The sequence below is a fragment of the Sus scrofa genome, chromosome 2 (genome assembly GCF_000003025.6).
Source record: "Sus scrofa isolate TJ Tabasco breed Duroc chromosome 2, Sscrofa11.1, whole genome shotgun sequence".
NCBI classification, from domain to species: domain Eukaryota; kingdom Metazoa; phylum Chordata; class Mammalia; order Artiodactyla; family Suidae; genus Sus; species Sus scrofa.
Window position 1 is genome coordinate 13563935 of NC_010444.4, and position 26907 is coordinate 13590841.

A 26907-nucleotide genomic window follows, 5' to 3' on the forward strand; every position below is an offset into this window, starting at 1 on the left:
AGGCGGCAGGGATGTGATGTAGGTAAAGCGCCTGGTCTAGACAAGAGCTCAGCAGGGCTGTGGCTCCCTTTCACCTCCTGGCTCCTCTCCTGAGCTCCCTGGGAGCCTCCACTTCACTTGCTGGCATGCCGACCAGAGGAAGGCTGTTCTGATGTTAAAGAGTGCTGTTCAGGGCCTCTTCCAGCAGACTCATGCCTGGATCGTAGTCATCTGGAGCTGTCTTGCGCCCACTAGGGGGTTGGGGCAGCTACATGTGGCGGGAGGCAGGTCCCTGGAGTTCCAGCAGAGAGCAGGGCCCACCGGTGAGAGGATTAAGCAAACCTCTTATCAGCTGCACTGCCCACTCCCCAAGCCTGGGGCAATCATCCTGGCCCCTTCTCACTTCCCCAAAAGCCCAGTATAAGGGCTGCCTCTGGGGTCCAGCGGCCAGAGGCACTGAGTGTGAGGGCTTCAGACTCTGGAGAGGTAAGTGCTCCCTCTGCTGCCCAGGGAGGACGGTCCAGGGCTGGGAGGATGCCACACCCTATAGAGAAAACCTAGGAAGCTTGTCCTTAGGACCCGAATGGCCACTGCCCTTCCCCTTCTTCCCCTGTGTCAGTGAAACTGCCTTGGTGGTGCGCAGCCCTGTTCCCGCAGGGGCAACTGCTCTGCGGCCATCTTTCCTGCGCGCAGTGATGGAGCTCTCGGGAAAAAGGGACTTTGTTCTTGAGCTGATAACCCGCCTGGTCTGTTCACTGGGGGAGAAGGAAGCGCTCCAGCTTGCCCTTTAACCAAGCTGTTAAGCAAAAAGTGCCTCTCTGCCATGTGCCAGGGACTGTGCAAACACACAGGACATCGCCAAGGAGGGCAGGTGAAGCTGTCTTCCCTGTCCCAAGACTCTGTGGATATGAAAGGCCTCCTGCTCCTGCCCCTTCTGCTGCTGGGGACAGTTTCGGCTCTTCATCTGGGTAAGTCCTTCCCTCCCTTTCTCATCCATCTTTCTCGTTTCTCTCTTTCCCCTGCGAGTTCTTTTGCTCTTGGGGCCAGGGCCACAGCCTCCCCTCTTCAGGGGACCCAGCCCGTCTCTAGTGAGATTTCTCCTGGACCCAGAAGTGTGACCTGAGCTTTCCTTCGGGGCTCCTTTGCGAGGAGAAATGCCCATGTGTGAAGAGGAAGGACTTCCCACAGGCGCTTCCTGCCCCTCCCCCACCCCAAACACACACACACTCAGGTGGTGTCAGGCAGCATCAGCTTCGCACGCATGCAGTTGTCCATGTACTGCAAGAGTTCTGGTGTCACCCAAGCCCAGGGCGATTCCTCCAGGCTTGGTTCTAGATGGCATTCTAGGAAGGCTGAGTGGGGCCACTGGAGCTGTCCGTGGTCCTGGAAAAAGGGGGACCCGGGCCTGAGGGCAGCTTACCTCTTCTTCCCAGAGAATGATGCTCCCCATCAGGGCAGAGGAGAGACACAAGCAGACCTGAGGCAGGATCTGGAAGGCTCAGGAGACCAGGAGCGAGAGCTGGCCCTGAATGATGAAGTGCCTGAGTCAGAGGGAGAGGCCAGGGCTCCCAGCTCTCAAGATGCCTTTGTGGATGAGGAGGCCATGGAGTCAGACCAAGCTGCCCTAGATGAGAATGTGGAGTGTCCCAGGGAAGAAGACAGAGTTCTAATGCAGGCGAGCACTGGGGGCCAGACCTGTTCCTACGTGTTGGTGAAGAGACGAAGGACATTTAAGAAAGCTCAGGTAAGTGGCATGTAGGCTACTATGTGGGGGGCAGAGGGCGAAGAGAGTGGATTCAGCCTTCTGTTCCCTATCATTTAGACGAAGGACATTTAGGCAAGCTCAGGTGGGTGGCAGGGGAGCCCGGGGGAGGAGAAGAGAGTGGATTCAACCTTCAGTTCTCTATCATATAGACCAGTGGTTCTCCAAGCCTAGTATGTATGCATCAGCCTCTCCTAGAAGTCTTATTCAAACACAGATCTCTGGGGAGTTCCTTGGTAGCCTAGAAGTTAGGGATTTGCCTTGTTACTCATATGGCTCAGGTTACTGCTCTGGCTCAGGCTTGATCCTTGGCCAAAAACTTCCACATGCCACAGGTATGGCCAATGCCCCAACCCCCCAAAAGCCCTTCACAGATTCCTGGCCTGTGAACTCTCAGTTTCTGGTTGAGCAAGTCCGAGGCTTAAGAAGTTGCATTTTTACCCAATTCCCAGGTATTGATAATTCCGGCCTGGCAACTGCACTTTGAGAAGCACTGGTTTAGTTCGATAAAGGGTTTTGGCGTAAGGTATACTTGTACCAAGTCCTTGTACCAATAGCCATTGGCTATTTTACCTGGGCAGTTCACTTCGCCCCTCAGGGCTGTTGTGTCTTCACGTCAATGGAAATGTATGGTACCACCTCTCAGAGATGTGGTGAGGATTAAATGATACTTGGCATGTATTGTTGAGAACAACAACAAAAAAAAAAAACCAGTCAATTCTCCACCCCATCTCCTCTTTCTGCAGTATGTTTGCAGAAGGTGCTACCGAGGGAACCTGATCTCCATCCACAATTATCGGACAAACCGTTTCATCCAGCGCTGGACCAGTTCACGTAACCAAGCACGTTTCTGGATTGGAGGCTTCATCAGGCACTGGGTAAGTGAGGGCTGACTCCCAGGTACAAGAAGGTCTTTCTGACTGCCCCCAATGGAACACTGGCTGGCATCAGGCCTCATTCTGGCGCCTGAAGTGGCCTTCGAGTGGCGCACAGTGCCGTGCTCTAGCTGGCTAGCCCTGGCTTAGGAGACCTGACAACTGAGGGCTTCTCTTCCCAACTCCATGTTCAGGGATGACATGCTTGTAGCCTGAAATTGGCCCCACTGGATGTACATGCACAAAGGAAATGGGCAGTTGTTACAAATCAGGTTTCTTCCCTCCCGGTGCCTCTCTCCCTCCCCCAGGGCTGGTTGTTAAATGCTTACCAGCACATCCTGGAGTCAGGAGATAAATTCCATCTCCAGCTTGGTCTCTTACTAGCCGAAGGACTTCCTCCAAGTTTCCGTTTCCTCATCTCTAAAGTGGGGTCCTTCTCTCAGAGTGGCCCTGGGACTGTGGATGAGTAAGTGCCATCATATTGGCCACTCAAGTGTGTTGCGTGGGCCAGCAATGTGGACATCGCCTGGGAGCTTCTTGGGAATGCACAATGCTGGGTCCTTTGGAATCAGAATCTGCACTGGAACGAGATCCCTAGGAGATCTGTTTGTGCAGTTTAACCTGTGGGAAGGCTGCAAGTGATGCTTTGTCTGCCATTGTCATTGCCTACAAGCCCTGAGGGGTGCATCTCTAAGGTACCTGGCTCCTGGCCGGGTGGGCAGTGAGAGGAGCTTACTGTGCCCAGAAAGGGAAACTGAGAGTGCTTTCCCTGGAGCCCCAGAATCTGCCTGTCTTCCCACACACCACCCTCTGACCCAGCCTATCTCTAATCCAGAACCGGTGCAGAAGATTTCAGTGGAGTGATGGGAGTTGCTGGAATTTTCAATACTGGGCCCCAGGGCATCCTAGGAATGGGAGAGGTCGCTGCGTGTCCATGACCTCCAGAGGTGAGTGGGGCAGGGCACCAGGCCAGGGGAAGGGGTGGCAAGGTGGATTCCCACACATATGAGCCTTTGAGCTGCCTGAACACACCTCCACAAACCCATGCCCTTCTTTCACCTGGAGAAACAACGTCCTGTTTGTGAGAAGGGCTGAGATGTCAGGATGCCTCAGAGCAAAATCAGGTGATGGGGTGCCCTGGGCAGGGGCTAGTTGGGGCACAGAGCTAGGCCTGGGGCCTGGGGACTCCTTTCCCTCCTTGGAGATGATGGTGACAAAGGAGTGAGTCTGGGAGAGATGGGAGAAACAGAGGTGAGTGTAAGGTAGGGCTGCGGGAGGAGGAAACGTTGTGGGAATTAGGGATGGCGGACAGATAACTGGACCAGCACGGCTGCCAGTTGTAAGGGAGCGGACTTGGTACAGTGGCTAAGACCATATGGGCTGGAGTCAGAATGCGGCCATTGACGTCCCGGCTCTGCCACTTGCCGGCTGAGATACAGGCAAGGTATCACACCCACCAAGCCTCAGCTTCCTCATCTGTGAAATGGGAGTGATGAGAGCACCGACCTCTGGGAGGCATGGGGAGGATGAAGCCATCCTCCATGGAAAGCTCTTAGTGCACTGCCTCTGCCAGGGAAGAGATGGATAGACGTTGGCTGAGGGGTGTGGGAGTCAGGCTGTCAGATCCGGAGGACCACAGGCAGAGCCGACTTAGGAGGTGCCTGTGGAGGGAAGTGGGGGGCACAGGCCACTCCCAAGTAGCTGACATCCCTGACAGCACTGTGCTCTCCACCTAGGTGGTCACTGGCGTCGAACTTCCTGCAAAAGGCGCCTGCCCTTCGTCTGCTCTATCTAAGCCAGAGGCAAGGAGCCCCTGCCTTGGAGCCGCTCGCTCCCTGGATGCCCTCCTGGATGCCCCCACCCACTCTTGTTCCCCAGCCAAGCCAATTAATAAAGCCAGACTTCCCACAGCATTCCCCGACCCTTGTTTCTTCGTGCTCTTTGCAGGACTCCTCTGCGTTGGAAAACCCTCGAAGCACGCCCTCCTGCTTCGTGGGGGTGGGGGGTTTGGGGTAGGGGGTGGGCTGTGAGGAAAGGAAAAGACCTCTGAGGCCAGCGCCAGCGGGATTGAGGGGGGACGGGGTGGCGCGTTGGGATGGTTTCCTGCAGCGCCCCCCCCGGGGCGGAGCGTGGACTAGGCGGCGGTCTCCCTGCGGAAGGCCCTCCCTCATCCCTCCAGGGGAGCAGCGCCTTTGGTGAGGGCATGGGGCACTGGCCCTCCAGTTTCCAATCGGTCTCAGGAAGGGATGCTGGGTGGGGTGGGAGGTGGGTGGTTTTACCAAAAGGCGGCGATATTGCTGATTCAAGAGTTGGGTGGCGCAGGGAGGTCCCGCCTGCGGGAATGGCTGGGAGGGAGGAGAAAGGAGCCTCCAGGGGCAACTGGCTTCTCTGGCCCTGGGTCTTCTTCCCCTCTGATGGTGGCCCCTAGGTCCCATCCTTCTCCCAGCCACCTGTGGGTGAGTGGAAAGGCCCCAACGTCCTCTGAGCTGGGCTCCCTAGTCCATTCCCAGGAGGGTGGCTGCCCCAGCCCCAGCCCCAGCCCCAGCCCAACCCCCGCCTCCCTCCCTAGAGGGACCACATTCTCAGGAGGGAGCTGCCCGCCCCCCTACCACCCCCCCGCGCGTGCTCCCTGTCCCCCACCCCTGTACCTTGAGGCCAAATCCAGGGCCTCTGGTAGCCCTGGGGCTGCAGTCCTGGTGCTACAGCCCCAGGCTTCTCCCACCTTCTCCGACCCCAGGGACGTGGAGAGAGAGCTGTTGCTGCTCTTGACTTTGTCCCAGCCTGGGCTCTATCTGGTCAGGGTCTGAGCTGGATGAAGTGGGAGGCTCAGACTTGAAACTGGGTATTCAGCGGGCAGAGAAGCCTGGGTGGTGGGGGAGAGAGACTTCTTGGGAAATGGGACATGTATTTCTGGGTGGACGTGTATCTTGGTGTGTACCTGAGTCCGTCTTTGTAAGCCTGTGCATCCCGCATGCAGGTGAGTCTGTGTTTGTACATATGCATGCATCTGTGTGTGAGTCAGCATGTATTTGTGTTGTTTGTGTGAACACTTTTTGTTTTAATAGCAGTATCTGTGGCATATGGAAGTTCCCAGGCCAGGAGTCTAACAGGAGTTGCAGCTACCAGCCTGCAGCACAGCCACAGCAATGTCAGCTCTGAGCCGAGTCTGCAACCTACACTGTAGCTCAAGGCAACACCACATCCTTTAACCCGCTGAGCAAGACCAGGGATGGAGCCTGCATCCTCGTGGATACTACTTGGGTTCTTAACCTGCTGAGCCACAACAGGAAGTTGTACATTTTCTCCATCTCTGCGCATGGATGTGCCCCTATGTGTGTCCTTTTTTGAGGGTGTGTATCTTGGTAGCTTTGTTGCTGATACACCCGCATCTGTGTCCACATGCATATGTGCATGCCTCTGTGTCTTTGGCCACACTCCCGGAGTGTGAACGCATGTCAGTGTGTGTCTGAGCACACGCGTGTGCAGGTCTTCGTTTGCGTGTGTACATGGATGTGTATCCGAACAGCCATGTGACGAGAGGTGGAGATTCAAGGTTTGCCAGATGCGCTTTGTTGCTAAAGGTGCTGGAATTGCTGGAACGGGACAGGTTTGGAGAAGCCCAGGGGAAATGGCTGGTGATGATGCAGGAGGGATGAACACGAACAGGCCTCTGGCAACGGGAGCATGGGCCTTGGCACGGCCCTGAACCTCACCAGCGCTGGGCCCCAGGGCCTGCCTCTAGGTGAAGAGGCTTGTCCTCAGTAGAGGGGTCTGTGCCTCTGCCTTGGATGGAGACTGGTCCAGAAAGCTCCCCATCACTGCTGTCAGTCTCCCAAGGGCATGGAAGGGGTGCTGGTTGGGGTCAGGCCTCCCCCCAGGTCCCTGCATCCTGTACTGCATCAGGCTAATTCTTGATGCTGTAGTTCTTCTTTTTTGTGTGTGTTTTTATGGCCGCACTAGTGGCACATGGAGGTTCCTAGGCTCGGGGTCTAATTGGTGCTGTTGCTGACAGCCTACACTCTGCCAGAGTCACAGCAATGGCAGATCCGAGCCGTGTCTGCAACCTACACCACAGTTCATGGCAATGCCGGATTCTTAACCCACTGAGAGAGGCCAGGGGTCCAACCCGCAACCTCATGGTTCCTAGTCGGATTCGTTTCCCCAGTACCATGACGGGAACTCCTTGACACTGTAATTCTTAAAGCATCAGGAGCAGTGGGAGTGGGGTAGGGAGGATGCGCTCCGCATAGGTGGCTCTGAGACTGGTACTTTGACTGGATGGCAAGCCTCCTCTTATCAGCCTCTACTTATCTCCTTCCTGGGGAGTGGGCTCTGGCCACTGCTAACCAGTAGTTTTTTTGTTTGTTTTTTTTTTTTTCTTTTTTCCCTTATAGCTGGTTTACAGAGTTCTGTCAGTTTTCTACTGTACAGCAAGATGACCCAGTCACACATGCATATATCCATTCATTTTCTCACGGTATCATGCTCCATCATATGTGACTAGATAGAGTTCCCAGCGCTATACAGCAGGATCTCATTGCTTACCCATTCCAAAGGCAATAGTTTGCTTCTACTAACCCCCAATTCCCAGTCCATCCCACTCCCTGCCTGCTTGGCAAGCACAAGTCTGTTCTCCAAGACCAAGGTCTTCTTTTCTGTGGAAAGGTTCATTTGTGCCTCATATTAGAGTCCAGATATAAGCGACACCATATGGTGTTTGTCTTTCTTTCCCTGACTTCCTTCACTTAGTGTGAGAGTCTCTGGTCCCCTCCATGTTGCTGCAAATGGCATTAGCTTTTCTTTTTGTGGCTGAGTAGTATTCCATGTGGTGTAGTATACACCACATCTTCTTGAACCAATCACCTGTGGATGGACATTTAGGTTGTCTCCCAGTCTTCACTGTTGTGAACAGGGCTGCGATGAACACGATGAACACGTGGGTGCATGTGTCTTTTTCCAGGAAAGTTTTGTCTGGATATATGCCCAAGAGTGGGGTTGCCGGGCCATATGGTGGTTCTCTGTACAGTTTTCTGAGGGAGGTCCGGACGGTTTTCCATAGTGGTTGGGCCAATTTACATTCCCACCAACAGTGTAGAGGGGTTCCCTTTTCTCCACACCCTCTTCAGCCTTTGTTACTTGTGGACTTACTGAGGATGGCCATTCTGACTGGTGTGAGGTGGTACCTCATAGTCGTTTTGGTTTGCCTTTCTCTGATAATCAGGGCTGTTGAGTATTTTGCCATGTGCTTGTTGGCCCTCTGCATATCTCTTTTAGAGGAATGTCTCTTCAGGTCTTTTGCCCATTTTTCCATTGGGTTGTTGGTTTTTTTGCTGTTGAGTTGTGTAGGTTGTTTGTGTATTTTGGAGATTAAGCCCTTGTCAGTTACATCATTCAAAACTATTTTCTCCCGTTCTGTCAGTTGTGTTTTTGGGTTTTTTTGTTTGTTTGTTTTGTGGTTTCATTTGCTGTGCAAGATCTTGTCAGGTTGATTAGGTCCCACTGGTTTATTTTTGCTTTTATTTCTGTTGTTTTGGGAGACTGAGCTGAGAAAACCTTTGTAAGGTTGATGTCAGAGAATGTTTTGCTTATGTTCTCTTCTAGGAGTTTGATGGTGTCTTGGCGTATGCTTAAGTCATTAAGCCATTGTGGGTTTAATTTTGTGCACGGTGTGAGGGTGTGTTCCAGTTTCATTGATTTGCATGTGGCTGTCAAGTTTTCCCAGCACTCCTCTCATGAGGGTCAGTTCCTGCCATTGGCCTCAGTTTATGATGGGGAACTGAGACCCAGACAGGTGGACTCTGAACTGGTGATTCTGTTGGACACCACACTAGCTTGCCTTCCACAGAATGTGGGGCAGGTGGGAAATCGGAGACAAGGGGCTTAGTTTGAGATCCCTGCGGATATAAATCCCTCTTAGGAAGCCAGAGAGCTGGAGTTTTGTGGATGCTGAAAAGGGCGGGCCCCGTTGGCTAGACTGGAGGTCACGCCTCTGGGCAAATCGAAGAAAGCCAGGACGCGAGAGTCAGGCAGCCTCGGGTCCGACATGCCACTTCTTGCTAGGTGTGTGAACGTGGACCAGTTATTTAACCCCCTGAGCTTTTGTAGCAGATATGGAGCCCAGAATGGCAGTGACTAGTTTGTGGGATGATTGTAAAGATGAGGAGGAATAATGGATGTAGAAGCCTTACTGACGCATACTGTTTGGTCCGTGGTTGGCCTTCAAGAATGCTACTCCCAGGAGTTCCCATCATGGCTCAGCAATTAAGGAACCGACTATGATCTTTGAGGGTGGTGCTCGATCCCTGGCTTGCTCCGTGTGGCAAGGAGCTGGCATTGTCATGAGCTGCGGTGTAGGTCACAGATGTACTGAGATCCCAAGGTGCCGTGGCTGTGGCATAGGCCGGCAGCTGCAGCTCTGATTCCACCCCTAGCCTGGGAACTTCCCTGTGTGGTGCGTTTGGCCCTAAAAAGACACACACACACACACACACACACACACACACACACACACACACACACAAGGTCTTCCAGTTTTCAATCAGACACACAACACCAAGGTCACCAAGGATGTCCCTGAAGTCCATGGGAATTCTTTGCCCAGGGTCAACATGGGGACGGAGAGAGTGGAGGGAAGGGGAGTCAGTGAGAGGAGGCAGAGGGAAGGCAGCTGTGGATGGATAAGGAGCTGGGGGATCTGTTTGGGCCTGTCTCTGACTGGCTGTGTGACCTTGGGCAACTCAGTTAAGCTCTCTGAGATGCCATGGCCTAATGTGTACAACAGGGGCATTTTACCAAATAAGGCTGGCAAAACTGTTATTTTTGTTTTTATTTTTGGAAGGCTTGTAAAGCTTCTCCTGAGAGTGGCTGACCTTACTGGGCATCCCAAGCACTGGGTGAAATGATGCCCCTGACCTGGGTCTCGGCCTGGCGAGAACAATGGGGAGGGGCAAAACCCTCCCTCCCTGCCCGACCCCCACCCCACTGGGGACATCTCCCGCTTGAAATCCAGACACCAGTTTGGGGCCCTGGAACTAGCCAATCCCCACCACCCCCACAACCCCCGCCACCCCCAAGTCAGGTAGATAAGCCGAAATTCAGGTCCGTTGGGCTGGGGAGATAACGGCCAAGACCGTTACTCTGCAATCAGGCCAGAAGTGACCTCTCAGACACTTACTTCTCCATTTGCAGGTGCACGGGGAGAGCAGAGGAAGGGAAGGAATCCAGGCCTTTTCACCCTCTGGGCTGCTTGTCCCTGGTGCCCTGAGCCCTGGAGGGCCGGGCTGGAAGCCAAGGAACAAATTGGTGCTGCCCAGCTAGGGTACCACTGAGTTGAGTCACCCTGACCAGCAGGTCCACTGGCTCTTGGCATGCAAGTCCAGCAAAACAGGACTCAGCACTTGCTGGCCTCCCCCCAAGTGCAATGAGTTTGGCTGGAACATGAGTGGTTCAAGTTCTGACATTTTGTTCATCATGGTATTTTTGCAATTGATTCTGATTTGGGGAGAAAGTTTGCATTAAATGTTTGTTTTTTTATTTCGTCTACTGAATTCTTAATTGTCCCCTTACATTGTGCAGCTGAGGCGAGCGAGTGCCTCACTGGCTTCCCCTTAGTCCTCACCCTGCTGGTGATGGAGGGCTGGTGGGAGATGGGGAGTCTGGGAGCGGGGAGGGTGGCCCACAGAGCACCTGAGTGCCTCTGCATGGGAATGCTTCCATTCCAGCTGCTGCCTCTTGGCCAGAGATATGCCTCCAGGTTGGACAAAATGGCATGTTCCAGGTCAGTGACCCTCCCCGGGGGCAAGTTTGCTTCCCAGAGGCCGTTTGGAAATGTGTGGACACATTTCTGATGGACACGCCTGGGGAAAGGATGATGGGCACCTAGTGGGTAGAGACCCAGAGATGCTGCTCAACTTTCTGCAAGACGCAGAACGGCTCCCCCTCAGCAAAGAACTCTTTGGTTCCAAATGGGAAGCGCCTAAAGGTTGAGAACCTTGGTGGAGAGGCACCGTCTCAAGAGCCTAAGCTCTGCACAGGCTAAAGGTGAGAGAAAGGAGAGGGAGAAGGAGAGGGACAGAGAGGAAGAGAGTGAAGGAGGGAGGCAGGGAGGGATGGAGGGAGAGTGAGAGGGAGAGCGAGAGAGCGAGAGAGAGGTGGTTTTGGAGCCCCAAAGACTTAGAGATCTCAGTGCCCCCCCTTCCTGCATAACCTTGGCAAGCCACTTTCCCTCTCTGAGACTCATTTTTCACCTCTCTGAGGCAGGGCTGATGACCCACTCTCGAGGGACAGGGGTCAGGAAGGTGAGGCGGCAGGGATGTGATGTAGGTAAAGCGCCTGGTCTAGACAAGAGCTCAGCAGGGCTGTGGCTCCCTTTCACCTCCTGGCTCCTCTCCTGAGCTCCCTGGGAGCCTCCACTTCACTTGCTGGCATGCCGACCGGAGGAAGGCTGTTCTGATGTTAAAGAGTGCTGTTCAGGGCCTCTTCCAGCAGACTCATGCCTGGATCGTAGTCATCTGGAGCTGTCTTGCGCCCACTAGGGGGTTGGGGCAGCTACATGTGGCGGGAGGCAGGTCCCTGGAGTTCCAACAGAGAGCAGAGCCCAACGGTGAGAGGATTAAGCAAACCTCTTATCAGCTGCACTGCCCACTCCCCAAGCCTGGGGCAATCATCCTGGCCCCTTCTCACTTCCCCAAAAGCCCAGTATAAGGGCTGCCTCTGGGGTCCAGCGGCCAGAGGCACTGAGTGTGAGGGCTTCAGACTCTGGAGAGGTAAGTGCTCCCTCTGCTGCCCAGGGAGGACAGGTCCAGGGCTGGGAGGATGCCACACCCTATAGAGAAAACACCTAGGAAGCTTGTCCTTAGGACCCGAGTGGTCACTGCCCTTCCCCTTCTTCCCCTGTGTCAGTGAAACTGACCTTGGTGGTGCGCAGCCCTGTTCCCGCAGGGGCAACTGCTCTGCGGCCATCTTTCCTGCGCGCAGTGATGGAGCTCTCGGGAAAAAGGGACTTTAGTTCTTGAGCTGATAACCCGCCTGGTCTGTTCACTGGGGGAGAAGGAAGCGCTCCAGCTTGCCCTTTAACCAAGCTGTTAAGCAAAAAGTGCCTCTCTGCCATGTGCCAGGGACTGTGCAAACACACAGGACATCGCCAAGGAGGGCAGGTGAAGCTGTCTTCCCTGTCCCAACACTCTGTGGATATGAAAGGCCTCCTGCTCCTGCCCCTTCTGCTGCTGGGGACAGTTTCGGCTCTTCATCTGGGTAAGTCCTTCCCTCCCTTTCTCATCCATCTTTCTCGTTTCTCTTCTTTGCCCCTGCGAGTTCTTTTGCTCTTGGGGCCAGGGCCACAGCCTCCCCTCTTCAGGGGACCCAGCCCGTCTCTAGTGAGATTTCTCCTGGACCCAGAAGTGTGACCTGAGCTTTCCTTCGGGGCTCCTTTGCGAGGAGAAATGCCCATGTGTGAAGAGGAAGGACTTCCCACAGGCGCTTCCTGCCCCTCCCCCACCCCAAACACACACACACACACACACTCAGGTGGTGTCAGGCAGCATCAGCTTCGCACGCATGCAGTTGTCCGTGTACTGCAAGAGTTCTGGTGTCACCCAAGCCCAGGGCGATTCCTCCAGGCTTGGTTCTAGGTGGCATTCTAGGAAGGCTGAGTGGGGCCACTGGAGCTGTCCGTGGTCCTGGAAGAAGGGGGACCCGGGCCTGAGGGCAGCTTACCTCTTCTTCCCAGAGAATGATGCTCCCCATCAGGGCAGAGGAGAGACACAAGCAGACCTGAGGCAGGATCTGGAAGGCTCAGGAGACCAGGAGCGAGAGCTGGCCCTGAATGATGAAGTGCCTGAGTCAGAGGGAGAGGCCAGGGCTCCCGGCTCTCAAGATGCCTTTGTGGATGAGGAGGCCATGGAGTCAGACCAAGCTGCCCTAGATGAGAACGTGGAGTGTCCCAGGGAAGAGGACAGTGTTCAAATGCAAGCGAGCACTGGGGGCGTGAGCCACTTCTACTTGTTGGTCAGGAGCCCAAGGACATTTAAGGAAGCTCAGGTAAGTGGCATGTAGGCTACTATGTGGGGGGCAGAGGGCGAAGAGAGTGGATTCGGCCTTCTGTTCCCTATCATTTAGACGAAGGACATTTAGGCAAGCTCAGGTGAGTGGCAGGGGAGCCCGGGGGAGGAGAAGAGAATGGATTCAACCTTCAGTTCTCTATCATATAGACCAGTGGTTCTCCAAGCCTAGTATGTATGCATCAGCCTCTCCTAGAAGTCTTATTCAAACACAGATCTCTGGGGAGTTCCTTGGTAGCCTAGCAGTTAGGGATTTGGCATCATCACCTCTTTGCCTCAGGTTACTGCTGTGGCTTGGTTTTGAGCCCCATTCCAAGAATTTTCACAAGCCGCAGGTTTGGCCAACCTTTCCCCCACTACCACCCCCAATCCAAAAACAAACCCTTCACAGATTTCTGGTTTAGCATGTCTAAGGCTTAAGAAGTTGCATTTTTACCCAATTCCCAGGTATTAATAATTCTGGCCTGGCTACTGCACTTTGAGAAGCACTGGTTCAGTTAGATAAATATTTTGGTATAAGTTATACCTGTACTAAAACCTGGCTCCACCTGCCATTGGCTATTTTACCTGGGCAAGTCTCTTAACCTTTCAGGGCTCCTGTGTCTTCATGTCAATGGAAATGTATGGTAGCACCTCTTAGAGATGTGGTGAAGATTAAATAATACTTGGCATGTATTGTTGTGAAAAAAGAGTTAATTTTCCACCTCATCTCCTCTCTCTGTAGAACGTCTGCAGCAGGTGTTACCGAGGGAACTTGGCCTCCATCCACGATTACAGGATAAACTCTTTCATCCAGAATGCGATCTGTTTGCGCAACCAAGCACAGGTCTGGATTGGAGGCTTTCTAGGGCCCTTGGTAAGTGAGGGGCTGACTCCCAGGTACAAGAAGGTCTTTCTGACTGCCCCCAATGGAACACTGGCTGGCATCAGGCCTCATTCTGGCGCCTGAAGTGGCCTTCGAGTGGCACACAGTGCTGTGCTCTAGCTGGCTAGCCCTGGCTTAGGAGAACTGACAACTGAGGGCTTCTCTTCCCAACTCCATGTTCAGGGATGACATGCTTGTAGCCTGAAATCGGCCCCGCTGGATGTACGTGCACAAAGGAAATGGGCAGTTATTACAAATCAGGTTTCTTCCCTCCCGGTGCCTCTCTCCCTCCCCCAGGGCTGGTTGTTAAATGCTTACCAGCACATCCCTGGAGTCAGGAGATAAATTCCATCTCCAGCTTGGTCTCTTACTAGCCGAAGGACTTCCTCCAAGTTTCCGTTTCCTCATCTCTAAAGTGGGGTCCTCTCTCAGAGTGGCCCTGGGACTGTGGATGAGTAAGTGCCATCATATTGGCCACTCAAGTGTGTTGCGTGGGCCAGCAATGTGGACATCGCCTGGGAGCTTCTTGGGAATGCACAATGCTGGGTCCTTTGGAATCAGAATCTGCACTGGAACGAGATCCCTAGGAGATCTGTTTGTGCAGTTCAACCTGTGGGAAGGCTGCAAGTGATGCTTTGTCTGCCATTGTCATTGCCTGCAAGCCCTCAGGGGTGCATCTCTAAGGTACCTGGCTCCTGGCCGGGTGGGCAGTGAGAGGAGATTACAGTGCCAGAAAGGGAAACTGAGAGTGCTTTCCCTGGAGCCCCAGAATCTGCCTGCCTTCCCACACACCACCCTCTGACCCAGGCTATCTCTTCTTCAGACCCGGTACAGGAGATTTCAGTGGAGTGATGGGAGTCATTGGAATTTTCAATACTGGGCCCCAGGGCAGCCTAGGAATGGAAGTGGTCACTGCGTGTCCATGACTGCCAGAGGTGAGTGGGGCTGGGCACCAGGCCAGGGGAAGGGGTGGCAAGGTGGACTCCCACACTTATGAGCCTTTGAGCTGCCTGAACACACCTCCACAAACCCATGCCCTTCTTTCACCTGGAGAAACAACGTCCTGTTTGTGAGAAGGGCTGAGATGTCAGGATGCCTCAGAGCAAAATCAGGTGATGGGGTGCCCTGGGCAGGGGCTAGTTGGGGCACAGAGCTAGGCCTGGGGCCTGGGGACTCCTTTCCCTCCTTGGAGATGATGGTGACAAAGGAGTGAGTCTGGGAGAGATGGGAGAAACAGAGGTGAGTGTAAGGTAGGGCTGCGGGAGGAGGAAACGTTGTGGGAATTAGGGATGGCGGACAGATGACTGGACCAGCACGGCTGCCAGTTGTAAGGGAGCGGACTTGGTACAGTGGCTAAGACCATATGGGCTGGAGTCAGAATGCGGCCATTGACGTCCCGGCTCTGCCACTTGCCGGCTGAGATACAGGCAAGGTATCACACCCACCAAGCCCCAGCTTCCTCATCTGTGAAATGGGAGTGATGAGAGCACCGACCTCTGGGAGGCATGGGGAGGATGAAGCCATCCTCCATGGAAAGCTCTTAGTGCGTTGCCTCTGCCAGGGAAGAGATGGATAGACGTTGGCTGAGGGGTGTGGGAGTCAGGCTGTCAGATCCGGAGGACCACAGGCAGAGCCGACTTAGGAGGTGCCTGTGGAGGGAAGTGGGGGGCACAGGCCACTCCCAAGTAGCTGACATCCCTGACAGCACTGTGCTCTCCACCGCTAGGAGGTCGCTGGCGACTAATTTCATGCCTAAAGAGTCTGCCCTTCGTCTGCTCTATCTAAGCCAGAGGCAAGGAGCCCCTGCCTTGGAGCCGCTCGCTCCCTCGACGCCCTCCTGGATGCCCCCACCCACTCTTTTCCCCCAGCCAAGCCGATTAATAAAGCCAGACTTCCCACAGCATTCCCCGACCCTTGTTTCTTCGTGCTCTTTGCAGGACTCCTCTGCGTTGGAAAACCCTCGAAGCACGCCCTCCTGCTTCGTGGGGGGTGGGGGGTTTGGGGTGGGGGTGGGCTGTGAGGAAAGGAAAAGACCTCTGAGGCCAGCGCCAGCGGGATTGAGGGGGGACGGGGTGGCGCGTTGGATGTTTCCTGCAGCGCCCCCCCGGGGCGGAGCGTGGTTAGGCGGCGGTCTCCCTGCGGAAGGCCCTCCCTCATCCCTCCAGGGGAGCAGCGCCTTTGGTGAGGGCATGGGGCACTGGCCCTCCAGTTTCCAATCGGTCTCAGGAAGGGATGCTGGGTGGGGTGGGAGGTGGGTGGTTTTACCAAAAGGCGGCAATATTGCTGATTCAAGAGTTGGGTGGCGCAGGGAGGTCCCGCCTGCGGGAATGGCTGGGAGGGAGGAGAAAGGAGCCTCCAGGGGCAGCTGGCTTCTCTGGCCCTGGGTCTTCTTCCCCTCTGATGGTGGCCCCTAGGTCCCATCCTCCTCCCAGCCACCTGTGGGTGAGTGGAAAGGCCCCAACGTCCTCTGAGCTGGGCTCCCTAGTCCATTCCCAGGAGGGTGGCTGCCCCAGCCCCAGCCCCCCAGCCCCAGCCCAATCCCCCTGCCTCCCTCCCTAGAGGGACCACATTCTCAGGAGGGAGCTGCCCGCCCCGCCCCCACCCCGACCCCCGCGCTCCCTGTCCCCCACCCCTGTACCTTGAGGCCAAATCCAGGGCCTCTGGTAGCCCTGGGGCTGCAGTCCTGGTGCTACAGCCCCAGGCTTCTCCCACCTTCTCCGACCCCAGGGACGTGGAGAGAGAGCTGTTGCTGCTCTTGACTTTGTCCCAGCCTGGGCTCTATCTGGTCAGGGTCTGAGCTGGATGAAGTGGGAGGCTCAGACTTGAAACTGGGTATTCAGCGGGCAGAGAGGCCTGGGTGGCGGGGGAGAGAGACTTCTTGGGAAATGGGACATGTATTTCTGGGTGGACGTGTATCTTGGTGTGTACCTGAGTCCGTCTTTGTAAGCCTGTGCATACCGCATGCAGGTGAGTCTGTGTTTGTACATATGCAAACATCTGTGTGTGAGTCAGCATGTATTTGCGTTGTTTGTGTGAACACTTTTTGTTTTAATAGCAGTATCTGTGGCATATGGAAGTTCCCAGGCCAGGAGTCTAACAGGAGTTGCAGCCACCAGCCTGCAGCACAGCCACAGCAATGTCAGCTCTGAGCCGAGTCTGCAACCTACACTGTAGCTCAAGGCAACACCACATCCTTTAACCCGCTGAGCAAGGCCAGGGATGGAGCCTGCATCCTCATGGATACTAGTTGGGTTTTTATCTGTGGAATGTAACATAATGTCTTTTCTATCAAAGGAAACCTTACTTACTTCATTTTGTTCTGGTTTAGCCTGAAATGCCTTCCTGGGATGCACCCCCCCCCTCCCAGTAGCATTTGTTTCAAATTAGCCCACCGAGAAGAATGTGCCTCCTGACCTGACCAATGGGAAGGGGACAGGTACATCAACTGTGTTAAGGATAATAGGGAGGGCCTTTTCTTCCTTGCCCTTGCTTTTTGGGTACCTGGGCCCTTGTTGAGATCTCCCTGTGTTCACGTGTCTCGTTTTCCAACATTGATGATCCAAGCCATCTCCCCAACAGAACCCACCGAGACACAATGGGAACGCCATAGATTTTTTTTTTTTCTTTTCCTGTTCCTGTTCCGGCCACACCGTGGCATAAGGAGTTTAGGCCAGGTTTCAGATCTGCGCTGCAGTTATGACCTAAGCTGCAGGTGTAGCAACACTGGATCATTAACCCACTGTGCCATGTTGGGGATTAAACCTGTGTTCAAGCACTCCCAAGGCTCCATCGATCCTATTGTGCCACAGTGGGAACTCCAAATCTTTTTTTTTTGTTTTGTTTTGTTCTTTTCAGGGCCACACCTGCGGTATGTGGAGGTTCCCAGGCTAGGGTCAAGTCTGAGCTGAAGCTGCTGGCATAGACCACAGCCAGCTGCGTCTGTGACCAACACCACAGCTCATGCAATGCTGGATCCTTAACCCAGTATGCCAGGCTGGGGATCAAACCTGGGTCCTCATAGATACAAGTCAGATTCCTTTCCACTGATCCACGATGAGAGCTCAATTTTTTTTTTTTTTTGGTCTTTTTATGGTCACACATGTGACATAAGGAAGTTCCCAGGTGGGGTTGAATAGGAGCTGTGCTGAGGCTTACTCCACAGTCACAGCAATGCCAGGTCTGAGCCACATCCAGGACCCATGCTGCAGCTTGCAGCAACACCAGATCCTTTAACCCGCTGAGCAAGACCAGGGATGGAGCCTGCATCCTCGTGGATACTACTTGGGTTCTTAACCTGCTGAGCCACAACAGGAAGTTGTACATTTTCTCCATCTCTGCGCATGGATGTGCCTGTATGTGTGTCCTTTTTTGAGGGTGTGTATCTGGGTAGCTTTGTTCCTGACACACCCGCATCTGTGTCCACATGCATATGTGCATGCCTCTGTGTCTTTGGCCACACTCCCGAACGGAGTGTGAACGCATGTCAGTGTGTGTCTGAGCACACACGTGTGCAGGTCTTCGTTTGCGTGTGTACATGGATGTGTATCCGAACAGCCATGTGACGAGAGGTGGAGATTCAAGGTTTGCCAGATGCGCTTTGTTGCTAAAGGTGCTGGAATTTCTGGAACGGGACAGGTTTGGAGAAGCCCAGGGGAAGTGGCTGGTGATGAAGCAGGACGGATGAACACGAACAGGCCTCTGGCAACGGGAGCATGGGCCTTGGCACGGCCCTGAACCTCACCAGCGCTGGGCCCCAGGGCCTGCCTCTAGGTGAAGAGGCTTGTCCTCAGTAGAGGGGTCTGTGCCTCTGCCTTGGATGGAGACTGGTCCAGAAAGCTCCCCATCACTGCTGTCAGTCTCCCAAGGGCATGGAAGGGGTGCTGGTTGGGGTCAGGCCTCCCCCCAGGTCCCTGCATCCTGTACTGCATCAGGCTAATTCTTGATGCTGTATTTCTTTCTTTCTTTTTTTTTTTTGGTCTTTTTATGGCAGCACTAGTGGCACATGGAGGTTCCCAGTCTAGAGGTTGAATCAGAGCTATAGCTGCCGGACTATGCCACAGCCACAGCAATGTGGGATCCAAGCCAGGTCTACCAGCTACACCACAGCTCCCATCAATGCCGGATCCTTAACGACTGAGCAAGGCCAGGGAATTGAACCAGTGTCCTCATGGATACTAGTAGGTTTTGTTAACCGCTGAGCTACGATGGGAACACCAGCAGGCTAAGTTTTTTTGCTTGTTTTTTTTTTTATTTTTTTTTTGTCTTTTCAGGGCCACACCTGCGGCATATGGACATTCCCAGGCTAGGGGTCTAATCAGAGCTGTAGCCACTGGCCTACACCACAGCTCACGGCAACGCCAGATCCTTAACCCACTGAGTGAGGCCAGGGATCCAACCTGCAACCTCATGGTTCCTAGTCGGATTAGTTTCTGCTTTACCATGGCAGGAACTCTTTGACACTGTAATTCTTAAAGCATCAGGAGCAGTGGGAGTGGGGGTAGGGAGGATGCGCTCCGCATAGGTGGCTCTGAGACTGGTACTTTGACTGAATGGCAAGCTTCCTCTTATCAGCCTCTACTTATCTCCTTCCTGGGGAATGGTCTCTAGCCATTCCCAGTATTCCAGTATACTGCCAGCCAAGGCCAGAGGTAGAAGGAGGGAGGAGAGTGGTGAGCGGGAAGGGTGCCTAGACCCTTCCAGACTGAAGCTTGCTTGATGCAGGCCACAGTAAATTAGATGTCCTTTAACTATCCAGCACAGCCTCAACTTCAACCATTATATATTCATTCCTTTGGCTGTTTAAGGCCTTTCAGTTTTGAAGCCCTTGATTAAAGAGCACCTATTCTTAGGAGAAGAAACTCTTGAGTGTGCTATCTCTTAATACCTCTGGGAGATTCACTGGTAACTTGCTGAGAACAAGGTTTTGTGAGAAGGCACACAGAAGGGAAAAATGTGTTTAACTGTTAGTGGGCATGGGTGGGGAAAGTGGAGAAGAAAAACTATTAAAATGGAGATAATGAAGCAGAGAGTGCTGTGTTCGCCTTTTTCTCTTCCTGGGACCTTGGAAGACTACATTCCTCAGTATTTCTTCTAGGAAAGTTGGGCTCTGCAGCTCGATCCTCAGTCTGGCCAGTGCAATGTGGTTGGAAGTGACAGAAGCCCCATCCGGGCCCGGGCTTTCAATGGTCCCCGTGTTCCTCCAGTTCTCACGTTTCTTGCCACAGTGATCTGGGAGTCCGTGTGTGTCTCAGGTGGCCTAGCTGCCAGGTGGAGGGGGCTGTCCAGCCTCCTTTCTTATATTATATCCTGAGATTTTGCAGTTTCCTTGTTACCGAGGCAAAACCTGGCTTAGCTGAACACCTATAGAAAAGAAGGTGCCAACAAACTTAGTTTTCCCCAGGCCGTTGTGGCACCGAAGTCAAGATCCCAGAACATTCCTGTGATCCTACCCTCAGCCCAGCCTCCTGAGAGCTGGATTCACTTGGGATGCCTGTGGGACTCCTGGTTGGCCAATCCAGGGCTGCTTCCCTCAGGTGTCTGCTGGTCACGTCACCCCTAGGCTGCCCTGGGGAAGTGTTACCATTCCATCCTAAGGATGGGGTGGGGGGTGAAGGCTGAGCAGGGAAAGGGGTGATGGGCCTGGTGTGGGGGAATCTTACTGCCCCTCCCCCTGGGGTGGGGGATCACTGGGGTGGGCCTTTGCAAGTGCCTACAGCTTGGTCCTCCCAAACTACTCCCCAGGCTGCCCCTACCCCATTTCCCGCACCTTCTATAGAGGGGCCAGCCTCCACAAAGAGTCAAACTTGTTTCTGCTAAGACCTCATGATCAGGCCTGTGCTCCAACCTTTCCAGAACATTTACTGGGAAGCAAGTGAGAAGTGAAATGTATAGGGAGTTCCTGCTAAGGATCTGGCATTGCTGTGAGCTATGGTATAGGTTGTAGATGTGGCTCAGATCTAGAGTTGCTGTGGCTGTAGCTCTGATTCGACCCCTAGCCTGGGAACTTCCATATGCCTCAGTGCAGCCCTAAAAAGGGAAAAAAAAAAAAAAAAAAAAAAAAAAGAAGTTGACTGTATACTCTAGGGCCCACCGAAGTCCCTTCTAATACCTAATTCTGTACCATTTGTAAAAAGAAGACCCATATTGTATATGCTTCAGGCTTCAGAAAACCTGGATCTGCTTCTGAGTTCTGCCCTGGTGAGATTCCTGGGTCTCCACTGTGGAAAAGCCTAGAAATGGGAGGGGGTGTCGGGAGCAAAGGGAAGCAGGTGGGCTTGGTCTTGCTCAACAGCCTTTGCAGCCGCCTGCTCCCACCTCCTTTCCTGAGCAGCAGGACACCTGGGTCTCTTTGGGCCTGTAACTGTATGACTCCAGACAAGTCACTTTCCCTCTCTGGCCTCAGTGTGTTCTTCCATAAGCAAGAGAATCAGACAAGATGGTTCCTAAAACCCTTTTAGTTTCTGACATTAGAAGACCGACCATCTCATTAGGGCCCCGCAGGGAAAGCCCTGCTGAACTCCTGCTGGCAGGGTGCAGGGTGTTGGGTCTTACTGGACCTTTTCATCACCGTGTTCCCAGGTCCGGGAATCCCATCCCACTCTGTGCGGGGGGGGGGGGGGGTGTCCTACACAGCTGTGCAGTGAGGGGCCCAGATGTGTGTGGGCACGTGGGGGTCCCAGAGAAAGCAAGAATGGGCCCTGCTCTGGCTTGGGCTGAGGGAAGGAAAAATTCACTGACAGTTACGCCTCCTGTTTCCTTCTGAATTGGGGACCCACTCTAGTCTGAGAAAGAGGCCCTGCACTGGGGTCTGGCTGGTTGCCCCTAAAATGGGACCTGCCGCATTCCTGGGGATGGGCTGGGGCTTACTTTACGAAGCCGACCCCAATCCTGGTCAAAGCAGAGGAGCCTGAAGCAGCAGTGCCGACACCCCCTGGGCGTTTGTTCTCTCCTTGTGGGGTGTGGGTGATGGAGTTAATCAGACCTGGGTTCAAATCCCAGCTCACTCAATTCCTGGCTGTGTGGCCTGGGGCAAGTGACTCAGTCTCTCTGAGCCTCAGTTTATCTTCAAACTAGGGAAACAAATCTCTACCTCATAGCACTGTTCTCAGGATTAAAGGAGATAATGGGTGTGAAAGTGCCTGGCACCCGGTAGGCCTTGTGGCCGCTAGTTATTACTATTATTATCTCTACTCTGTGGAAGGGGGGGCAACTAGGTACCACTGCCCTGAGGGTCCTGGGAGGCAGACAGGGGTGAGGCAATGGGGTGCGGGTGAGACTGGGGTCTTGGCAGGGAGCACGACCTGTCTGTAGAGGATTGGTGGGGTCAGACACTTTGTGGGTGGCCTCGTCGGGTGAGCAGCAAAAAGGAGAGCCCCTCTCCCTCCCATACCACCCCCGCTCAGGTGGGGAGGCCTGGAGCCCAAGGGTGAGGGTGGGGCCCAGGGAAGAGGACTTAGTGGCCAATGGAGTAGGCCCCCGAGTCTGTGGACTGCTTCTCCTCCGTGGTCTGGTCACTGGGGTACACCGGGTTGGCCGAGGCTGTGATCTTCAGCGTGGTCTCGTTCACCTGCAGGCAGGAGGGCAGGCATGATGGCGCTGTGACTGTGGGCAGGGTCCCCCCATGGGCCCATCTGACAGCCAGCCGTCAGGGCTTTTTTTTTTTTTTTTTTTTTTTTCTTTTTTAGATCTGCACCTGTGGCATACGGAAGTTCCCAGGCTAGGGGCTGAATTGGAGCTGAAGCTGCTGGCCTACACCACAGCCACAGCAATGCCAGATCCGAGCCGCATCTTCAACCGATACCACAGCTCATGGCAACACCAGATCCATAACTTGCCGAGCAAGGCCGGAGATCGAACCCGCATCCTCATGGATACTAGCAGAGTTCGTTTCCACGGAGCCACAGTGGGAACTGTGCAGTTAGAGCTTAAGGTCTGGTCACTAAAGGAGTTAGAGTAAGTCTGAGCAATCCTAAGATTCTTAAACCTGAGCTCACCTATAGCAGGACTTGTCCTGCCCCAGAAACAGAGAGGGGACAATGTGTGGATGGGGACATTGACAGTGATGACCACAGAGCCCCCAGGGCTCTCCACAGAGCCCATGCTTAGCCAGACTGCCTCTGATCCGGACCCCAGATATGCCCTGAGGCCCAGTGAACTGCCCTGCAAAGCCCCCAAAAGGTGAGCTCCTGAGAGCATCGGGCCCAGGTCCCCTCCCTGCCCTGCCCCTCTACCTCTCGGGATACGCACCCTGGCCCCACTCACCTCCTCAAACTTCTTGGCTTTGTACTGGTCAGCGCCCTTGAGGAAGTTGAGCAGGATGATGTCACAGAGGACAGTCCCCTGGAGGAGGAAAGGCAGGGTGGCTTGGAGGAGCTGCAGGGTCAGAGTGGGGTGGCAGGAAGTGTGGGCAGTGGGCAGGCCTGCCCTCAGGCAGAGAGAGGTCAGAGTGGGGTGAGTCCCCAGGCCAGGGATCAGATCTGAGCCGAAGTTGTGACCTAAGCAGCAGTTGCAGCAACACTGGATCCTTAACCCACTGGGCCCAGCCAGGCATTGAACCTGAGCCCCAGGGCTCCCAAGACGCCACTGATCCTGTTACACCACAGCGGGAACTCCCATCCAGGGGGCTTTGCAGGGGCTTTACAGGGCTTTGCAGATGTCTTCAGGACCCACCTCCCCAGCCCCTAGGGGTGAGCCCAGACTGAAATGCAGAGGGAGAAGCAGAGGGACTGTGGAGGTGGGGGGGGTACTAATCCTTGGGGGTTGGGCTCTTTCCCTGCCTTGCCAGCCGGCTCTGCTCCTCATCCAGGCTCTGAGGTCTGAGAACCTGGGCGTCTCCTCCCCGCCTTCAGGGTGAGGAACAGGCACTTGGTAACAAGTGGGAGGCTGCCTCTGAGGCAGTGAAGGCTCCATGATTGGAGATGTTCATCGAGGGTGGACCCAGCAGGGTGGTGGTGGCAAGAGGCGGAGCTCACATTCTGGGCAGAAGAGAGTCACTCCCTCCCACCCCTGCCAGCCCGGCCTCCACTCTGAGCGGCCTCCTGTCTGGGCCTGGAGGGACTGAACTCACCACACCCACGGAGGTGAAGGCTGCCACGGAGCTGATGATGGTGGGGATGATGTTGAACTTGCCGGCCTGTGTGCGCAAAGATCAGGGCGAGTGAGCAGAAGGTCCGGCAGGGCTGGTGCATCCTGAGGCTGCACCTGGACTCCCCGGCCTGGGAGATGGTGGAGCCAGAGGGTTCTTGATGGATGAGCAGACCCCACGTGCTATGGACATGTGATCAGAAGGGACCCCACCCCCTTGAGGAGCCTCTTCAGGGCCCAGGCTTGGTGGACCCCATCTGCGCAGAAGGACTCACATTCCCGTACACCAGCACGTCGAAGCGGATGCCGAAAGCCTTCAGGAGCGTGCGGTACTCGCTGCCGTTCTCCATCTTGTAGTACTTGGCAAACCTGGAGGCCAGAGGGAGGTAGGTGGGTCCCACTGGGGGTTCCTGTCTCTCCTGCCTGGACCTTCGGGGTCCTCTAGAGCCCTATGACCTTCGCCCACTGAGCAACCCTTACTGATGGTTTGGTGGGACACCTGCCATGGTCCTCCCTGTGTGGTCAGCTGATCCCCTGGACAGGCATCACCTCAGGGGCTTGTTACAAAGGCAGGTTCCCAGGCTCTCACCCTGAACCCTTGGAATCAGCATCTCTGGAGGTAGAGCCCAGGACTCTGCCTTTTAAATAATTGCTCTAAATGATTCTGATGTACATGAAAGTTTGTGCCCTGCCAGACTCTAAGTTTCTGCTGCTCTGTTTGAGCATCCCAGGGTCCAGCAGGCGCTCCCCTCTCCACGGGCTTCTCAGCCTACTTGGGATCAAAACCTGGTTCTGCCACTTGCCAGCCGTGCAACTTGGGCCAGTTATTTGACCTCTCTGAGACTCAATTTCCTCATGAGTGAGTGGGAGTAATACAGAAGTCCTGTCTCAATGGGTTGTCATAAAACCACACCTGTCTGGGGTTGAGAGCAGTGGCTGGGACAAAGTAGGAGCCCAGGAAACGGTCACTGGTGTTGGCTGTTGATACTGCTGAAGAAATTTCTAGAGCGGTTTATAGAATAGTTTAAAAAGATACTTTCAGACTCCTCATCTCACAAATCTGTAGGATAAGGATGTGATTGCTCAATATTTATTTCTTCTTCTTCTTTCTTTTTTTTTTTTTTTTTTTTTTTGTCCCACACCAATGGCACATGCATGTTTCCAGGCTAGGGGTCCAATAGGAGCTGTCGCCGCCAGCCTATGCCACAGGCACAGCAACATTAGATCCTTAACCCACTGAGGGAGGACAGGGATTGAATTCTCATCCTCATGAATACTAGTTGGGTTTGTTAACTGCTGAGCCACGACGGGAACTCCTCGATTTTTCAAATAAGGCTCCCAGGGTTAAGTGACTGGTCCAGGGTTAACCAACTGGCTGTGACTCAGTGCTGGATTTGCCTGCCCTGTTCAAGAATTTGTCCTCTAGGGAGTTCCCACTGTGATGCCCCTCCCAAGGATGTTAGAATTTCAAACTGTCCTGCCGGAGAGCAGCAATAACTCAGCCCAGGAGAGAAATAAAGGAGGCAGGAGGGTTAACAAGCACTCAAGGAAGAGCCGCTTTACCTCCTAAATGTCCCTACAGTCTGCTCCGGCTGCCCCCGGGGAACTCTGGAGTCAGGCAGAAGTAAGTCCTGGCTCCACTACTTGCTGGTGGTGTGGGGCCTTTTATGTGACTTAGCCCCCAGGGTTTACCTGCCAGGTCTATCAAATGGGGGTGCCCAGGCCCTCCTTGCAGGACTCTTGGTGAGAGGAGGGACCACCGAGAACAGCCCGTGGAGGTGTGTGCTCTCTGGATCTCACGCTGGACATCCTGCCTGCCCCTCTACACCCTGTCTCTGCCCTTCTCTAGGGGTCCCAGGAGCCTGCTCTTCAGAAATGGCTTCTACCTAGCTCCCTGCCCTCTGCTTCCAGTAGGGGTTCAGCCAGTGGGAGGCGCCCCCCAGGCAGCCAGAGGGCGAGAGGGAAGAAGGGTGGGGCGTTCAATCTCCCAGCTCCTCTGCTGGGCCTCTAACAGGGCCCAGAGCCTGTGGGTGGCCTGCCTACAGCCCCATCCCTCCCCAGGGTCTGAGACTGCTCCCTCCCCCTGCCCTGCCACCCGAGAAGGTGGTATCAGCTCTCCTGAGGCCCCTCTGGTCCTTCCCCAGGCTTCTAGGTTCCTTTACCCTGCATGTATCTTTGCAAAGAGTCCGTTCATTCGGTCACCCTTTGGTTTTTTCTTTTTTTTTTTTCTTTTTTCTTTTTTTAGGGCTGCACCTGTGGCATATGGAGGTTCCTGGGCCAGGGGTCGAATCAGAGCTGCGCTCCCAGCCTATGCCACAGCCACAGCAACGCTGGATTGTTAACCCACGGAAGGAGGCCAGGGATCAAACCCACATCCTCATGGATACTAGTCAGGTTCTTAGCCCGCTGAGCCATGACGGGAACTGCCATTCAGTCACCCCTTTAAGATCACTGACTGTTTCTTCCCAGGACACCTGCCCTCACTACGCCTCATTTTACAGAGCAGGAAGCTCAGGTCTCTAGAGGTTTATCTGGGTTGGGGAAGAAGTTCAGGAGGAGGGTAGCATGTTTTCTGTCTCTTTCAGTGCCTGGGCATAGCAGGACCCATGTGGCTCAATAAAGCACCTGTTACCCCATTAAGGCTATAAGAAAGCTGTAAACTATTTGGTGAGAAAAAGGTTTCTGGGGAGCCTGACCTGCGAATGTGTTTCTTGGGGGCTTTGGAGCTGGAGAGGGGGTGGGGGCGGGACAGGGGGAGCAGGATGATCTTCTGGAAAGTGAGACCCAGAGTAAAAATGAGAGCGCCCCCTGAGAGCGCCCCCTTGAGGAGGCTGAAAGGACAACTACTGAACCCTAAGAACAAAGGCTTGGAGGACACGGAGAGAGGCACCTGCTACACCCTCCTTAGAAATAAGCTAAGTATGGTCTGGGTGGCGGCAGCAGAGAGCTTCTCAGAGCAAAGCAAAATGCAGCCAACTCAAGTTGCACCAGCAGCAGAGTCAGACAGACACCAAGGAAGAAATCTTGTCAATAAAGATGCGGAGGCCACGGAACCTAATTCTGCAAGGAGGCCTCTGGGGAGATTTTAAGCCAGTCTTCGAAAGAAGTACCTGGGAGGGGCTGAAGGCCCCCGGAAGTCTTCACTGTGGCTTTCAGGTTGGCCCGAGGCTAAGTATGAACCTTCAACACCTCTGCACCCACGTTTACAGAGCACCAGAGAAATACGCACATCTCAAGATAAGCCCCTCAAGTAACCTTACCAGGGCCCCACTGTCCCATTTTTCA

At 54.3% G+C, this 26907-nt stretch overlaps 3 protein-coding genes across 4 annotated transcripts in view; 2 read left to right on the forward strand and 1 right to left on the reverse strand.

Annotated features, from left to right (window-relative positions):
* LOC100739611 (proteoglycan 3) lies at nucleotides 358-15442 on the forward strand. Of its 2 annotated transcripts, XM_021083043.1 has the most exons (7): nucleotides 358-465; nucleotides 812-947; nucleotides 1413-1723; nucleotides 2488-2619; nucleotides 3452-3563; nucleotides 4353-4407; nucleotides 15321-15442. In XM_021083043.1, the coding sequence occupies exons 2-7, from the start codon at nucleotides 887-889 to the stop codon at nucleotides 15322-15324; spliced, it is 675 nt and encodes a 224-aa protein (XP_020938702.1). In that variant the 5' UTR covers nucleotides 358-465; nucleotides 812-886; the 3' UTR covers nucleotides 15325-15442. The 2 variants fall into 2 exon arrangements, with proteins under 2 accessions (XP_020938702.1, XP_020938701.1); XM_021083042.1 differs by lacking the exon at nucleotides 15321-15442 and having other exon boundaries at nucleotides 4353-4529.
* Nucleotides 11276-15442, forward strand: LOC110255185 (proteoglycan 3-like). The gene is made up of 6 exons (XM_003480700.4): nucleotides 11276-11381; nucleotides 11733-11868; nucleotides 12344-12654; nucleotides 13399-13530; nucleotides 14363-14474; nucleotides 15266-15442. The coding sequence occupies exons 2-6, from the start codon at nucleotides 11808-11810 to the stop codon at nucleotides 15322-15324; spliced, it is 675 nt and encodes a 224-aa protein (XP_003480748.2). The 5' UTR covers nucleotides 11276-11381; nucleotides 11733-11807; the 3' UTR covers nucleotides 15325-15442.
* Nucleotides 20979-26907, reverse strand: part of P2RX3 (purinergic receptor P2X 3) — a 34740-nt gene continuing 28811 nt past the window's right edge. Inside the window, exons 9-12 of the mRNA XM_003353865.5 lie at nucleotides 23898-23991; nucleotides 23606-23671; nucleotides 22801-22878; nucleotides 20979-22105 (exon numbers count right to left, since the gene is read on the reverse strand). Coding sequence (XP_003353913.1) covers nucleotides 21992-22105; nucleotides 22801-22878; nucleotides 23606-23671; nucleotides 23898-23991 — 352 coding nt within the window. The 3' untranslated portion in view covers nucleotides 20979-21991. The remainder of the gene's footprint in view (nucleotides 22106-22800; nucleotides 22879-23605; nucleotides 23672-23897; nucleotides 23992-26907) is intronic.

Excerpts from the sequence above, each read along its gene's own strand:
- LOC100739611 (XM_021083043.1), top strand. The coding sequence starts at position 887 with ATGAAAGGCCTCCTGCTCCTGCCCCTTCTGCTGCTGGGGACAGTTTCG. Across the intron at positions 1,724-2,487 it reads GGACATTTAAGAAAGCTCAG|TATGTTTGCAGAAGGTGCTA; the intron begins GTAAGTGGCATG and ends CTCTTTCTGCAG. Across the intron at positions 3,564-4,352 it reads CGTGTCCATGACCTCCAGAG|GTGGTCACTGGCGTCGAACT; the intron begins GTGAGTGGGGCA and ends CTCTCCACCTAG.
- LOC110255185 (XM_003480700.4), top strand. The coding sequence starts at position 11,808 with ATGAAAGGCCTCCTGCTCCTGCCCCTTCTGCTGCTGGGGACAGTTTCG. Across the intron at positions 12,655-13,398 it reads GGACATTTAAGGAAGCTCAG|AACGTCTGCAGCAGGTGTTA; the intron begins GTAAGTGGCATG and ends CTCTCTCTGTAG. Across the intron at positions 13,531-14,362 it reads GAGGCTTTCTAGGGCCCTTG|ACCCGGTACAGGAGATTTCA; the intron begins GTAAGTGAGGGG and ends TCTCTTCTTCAG.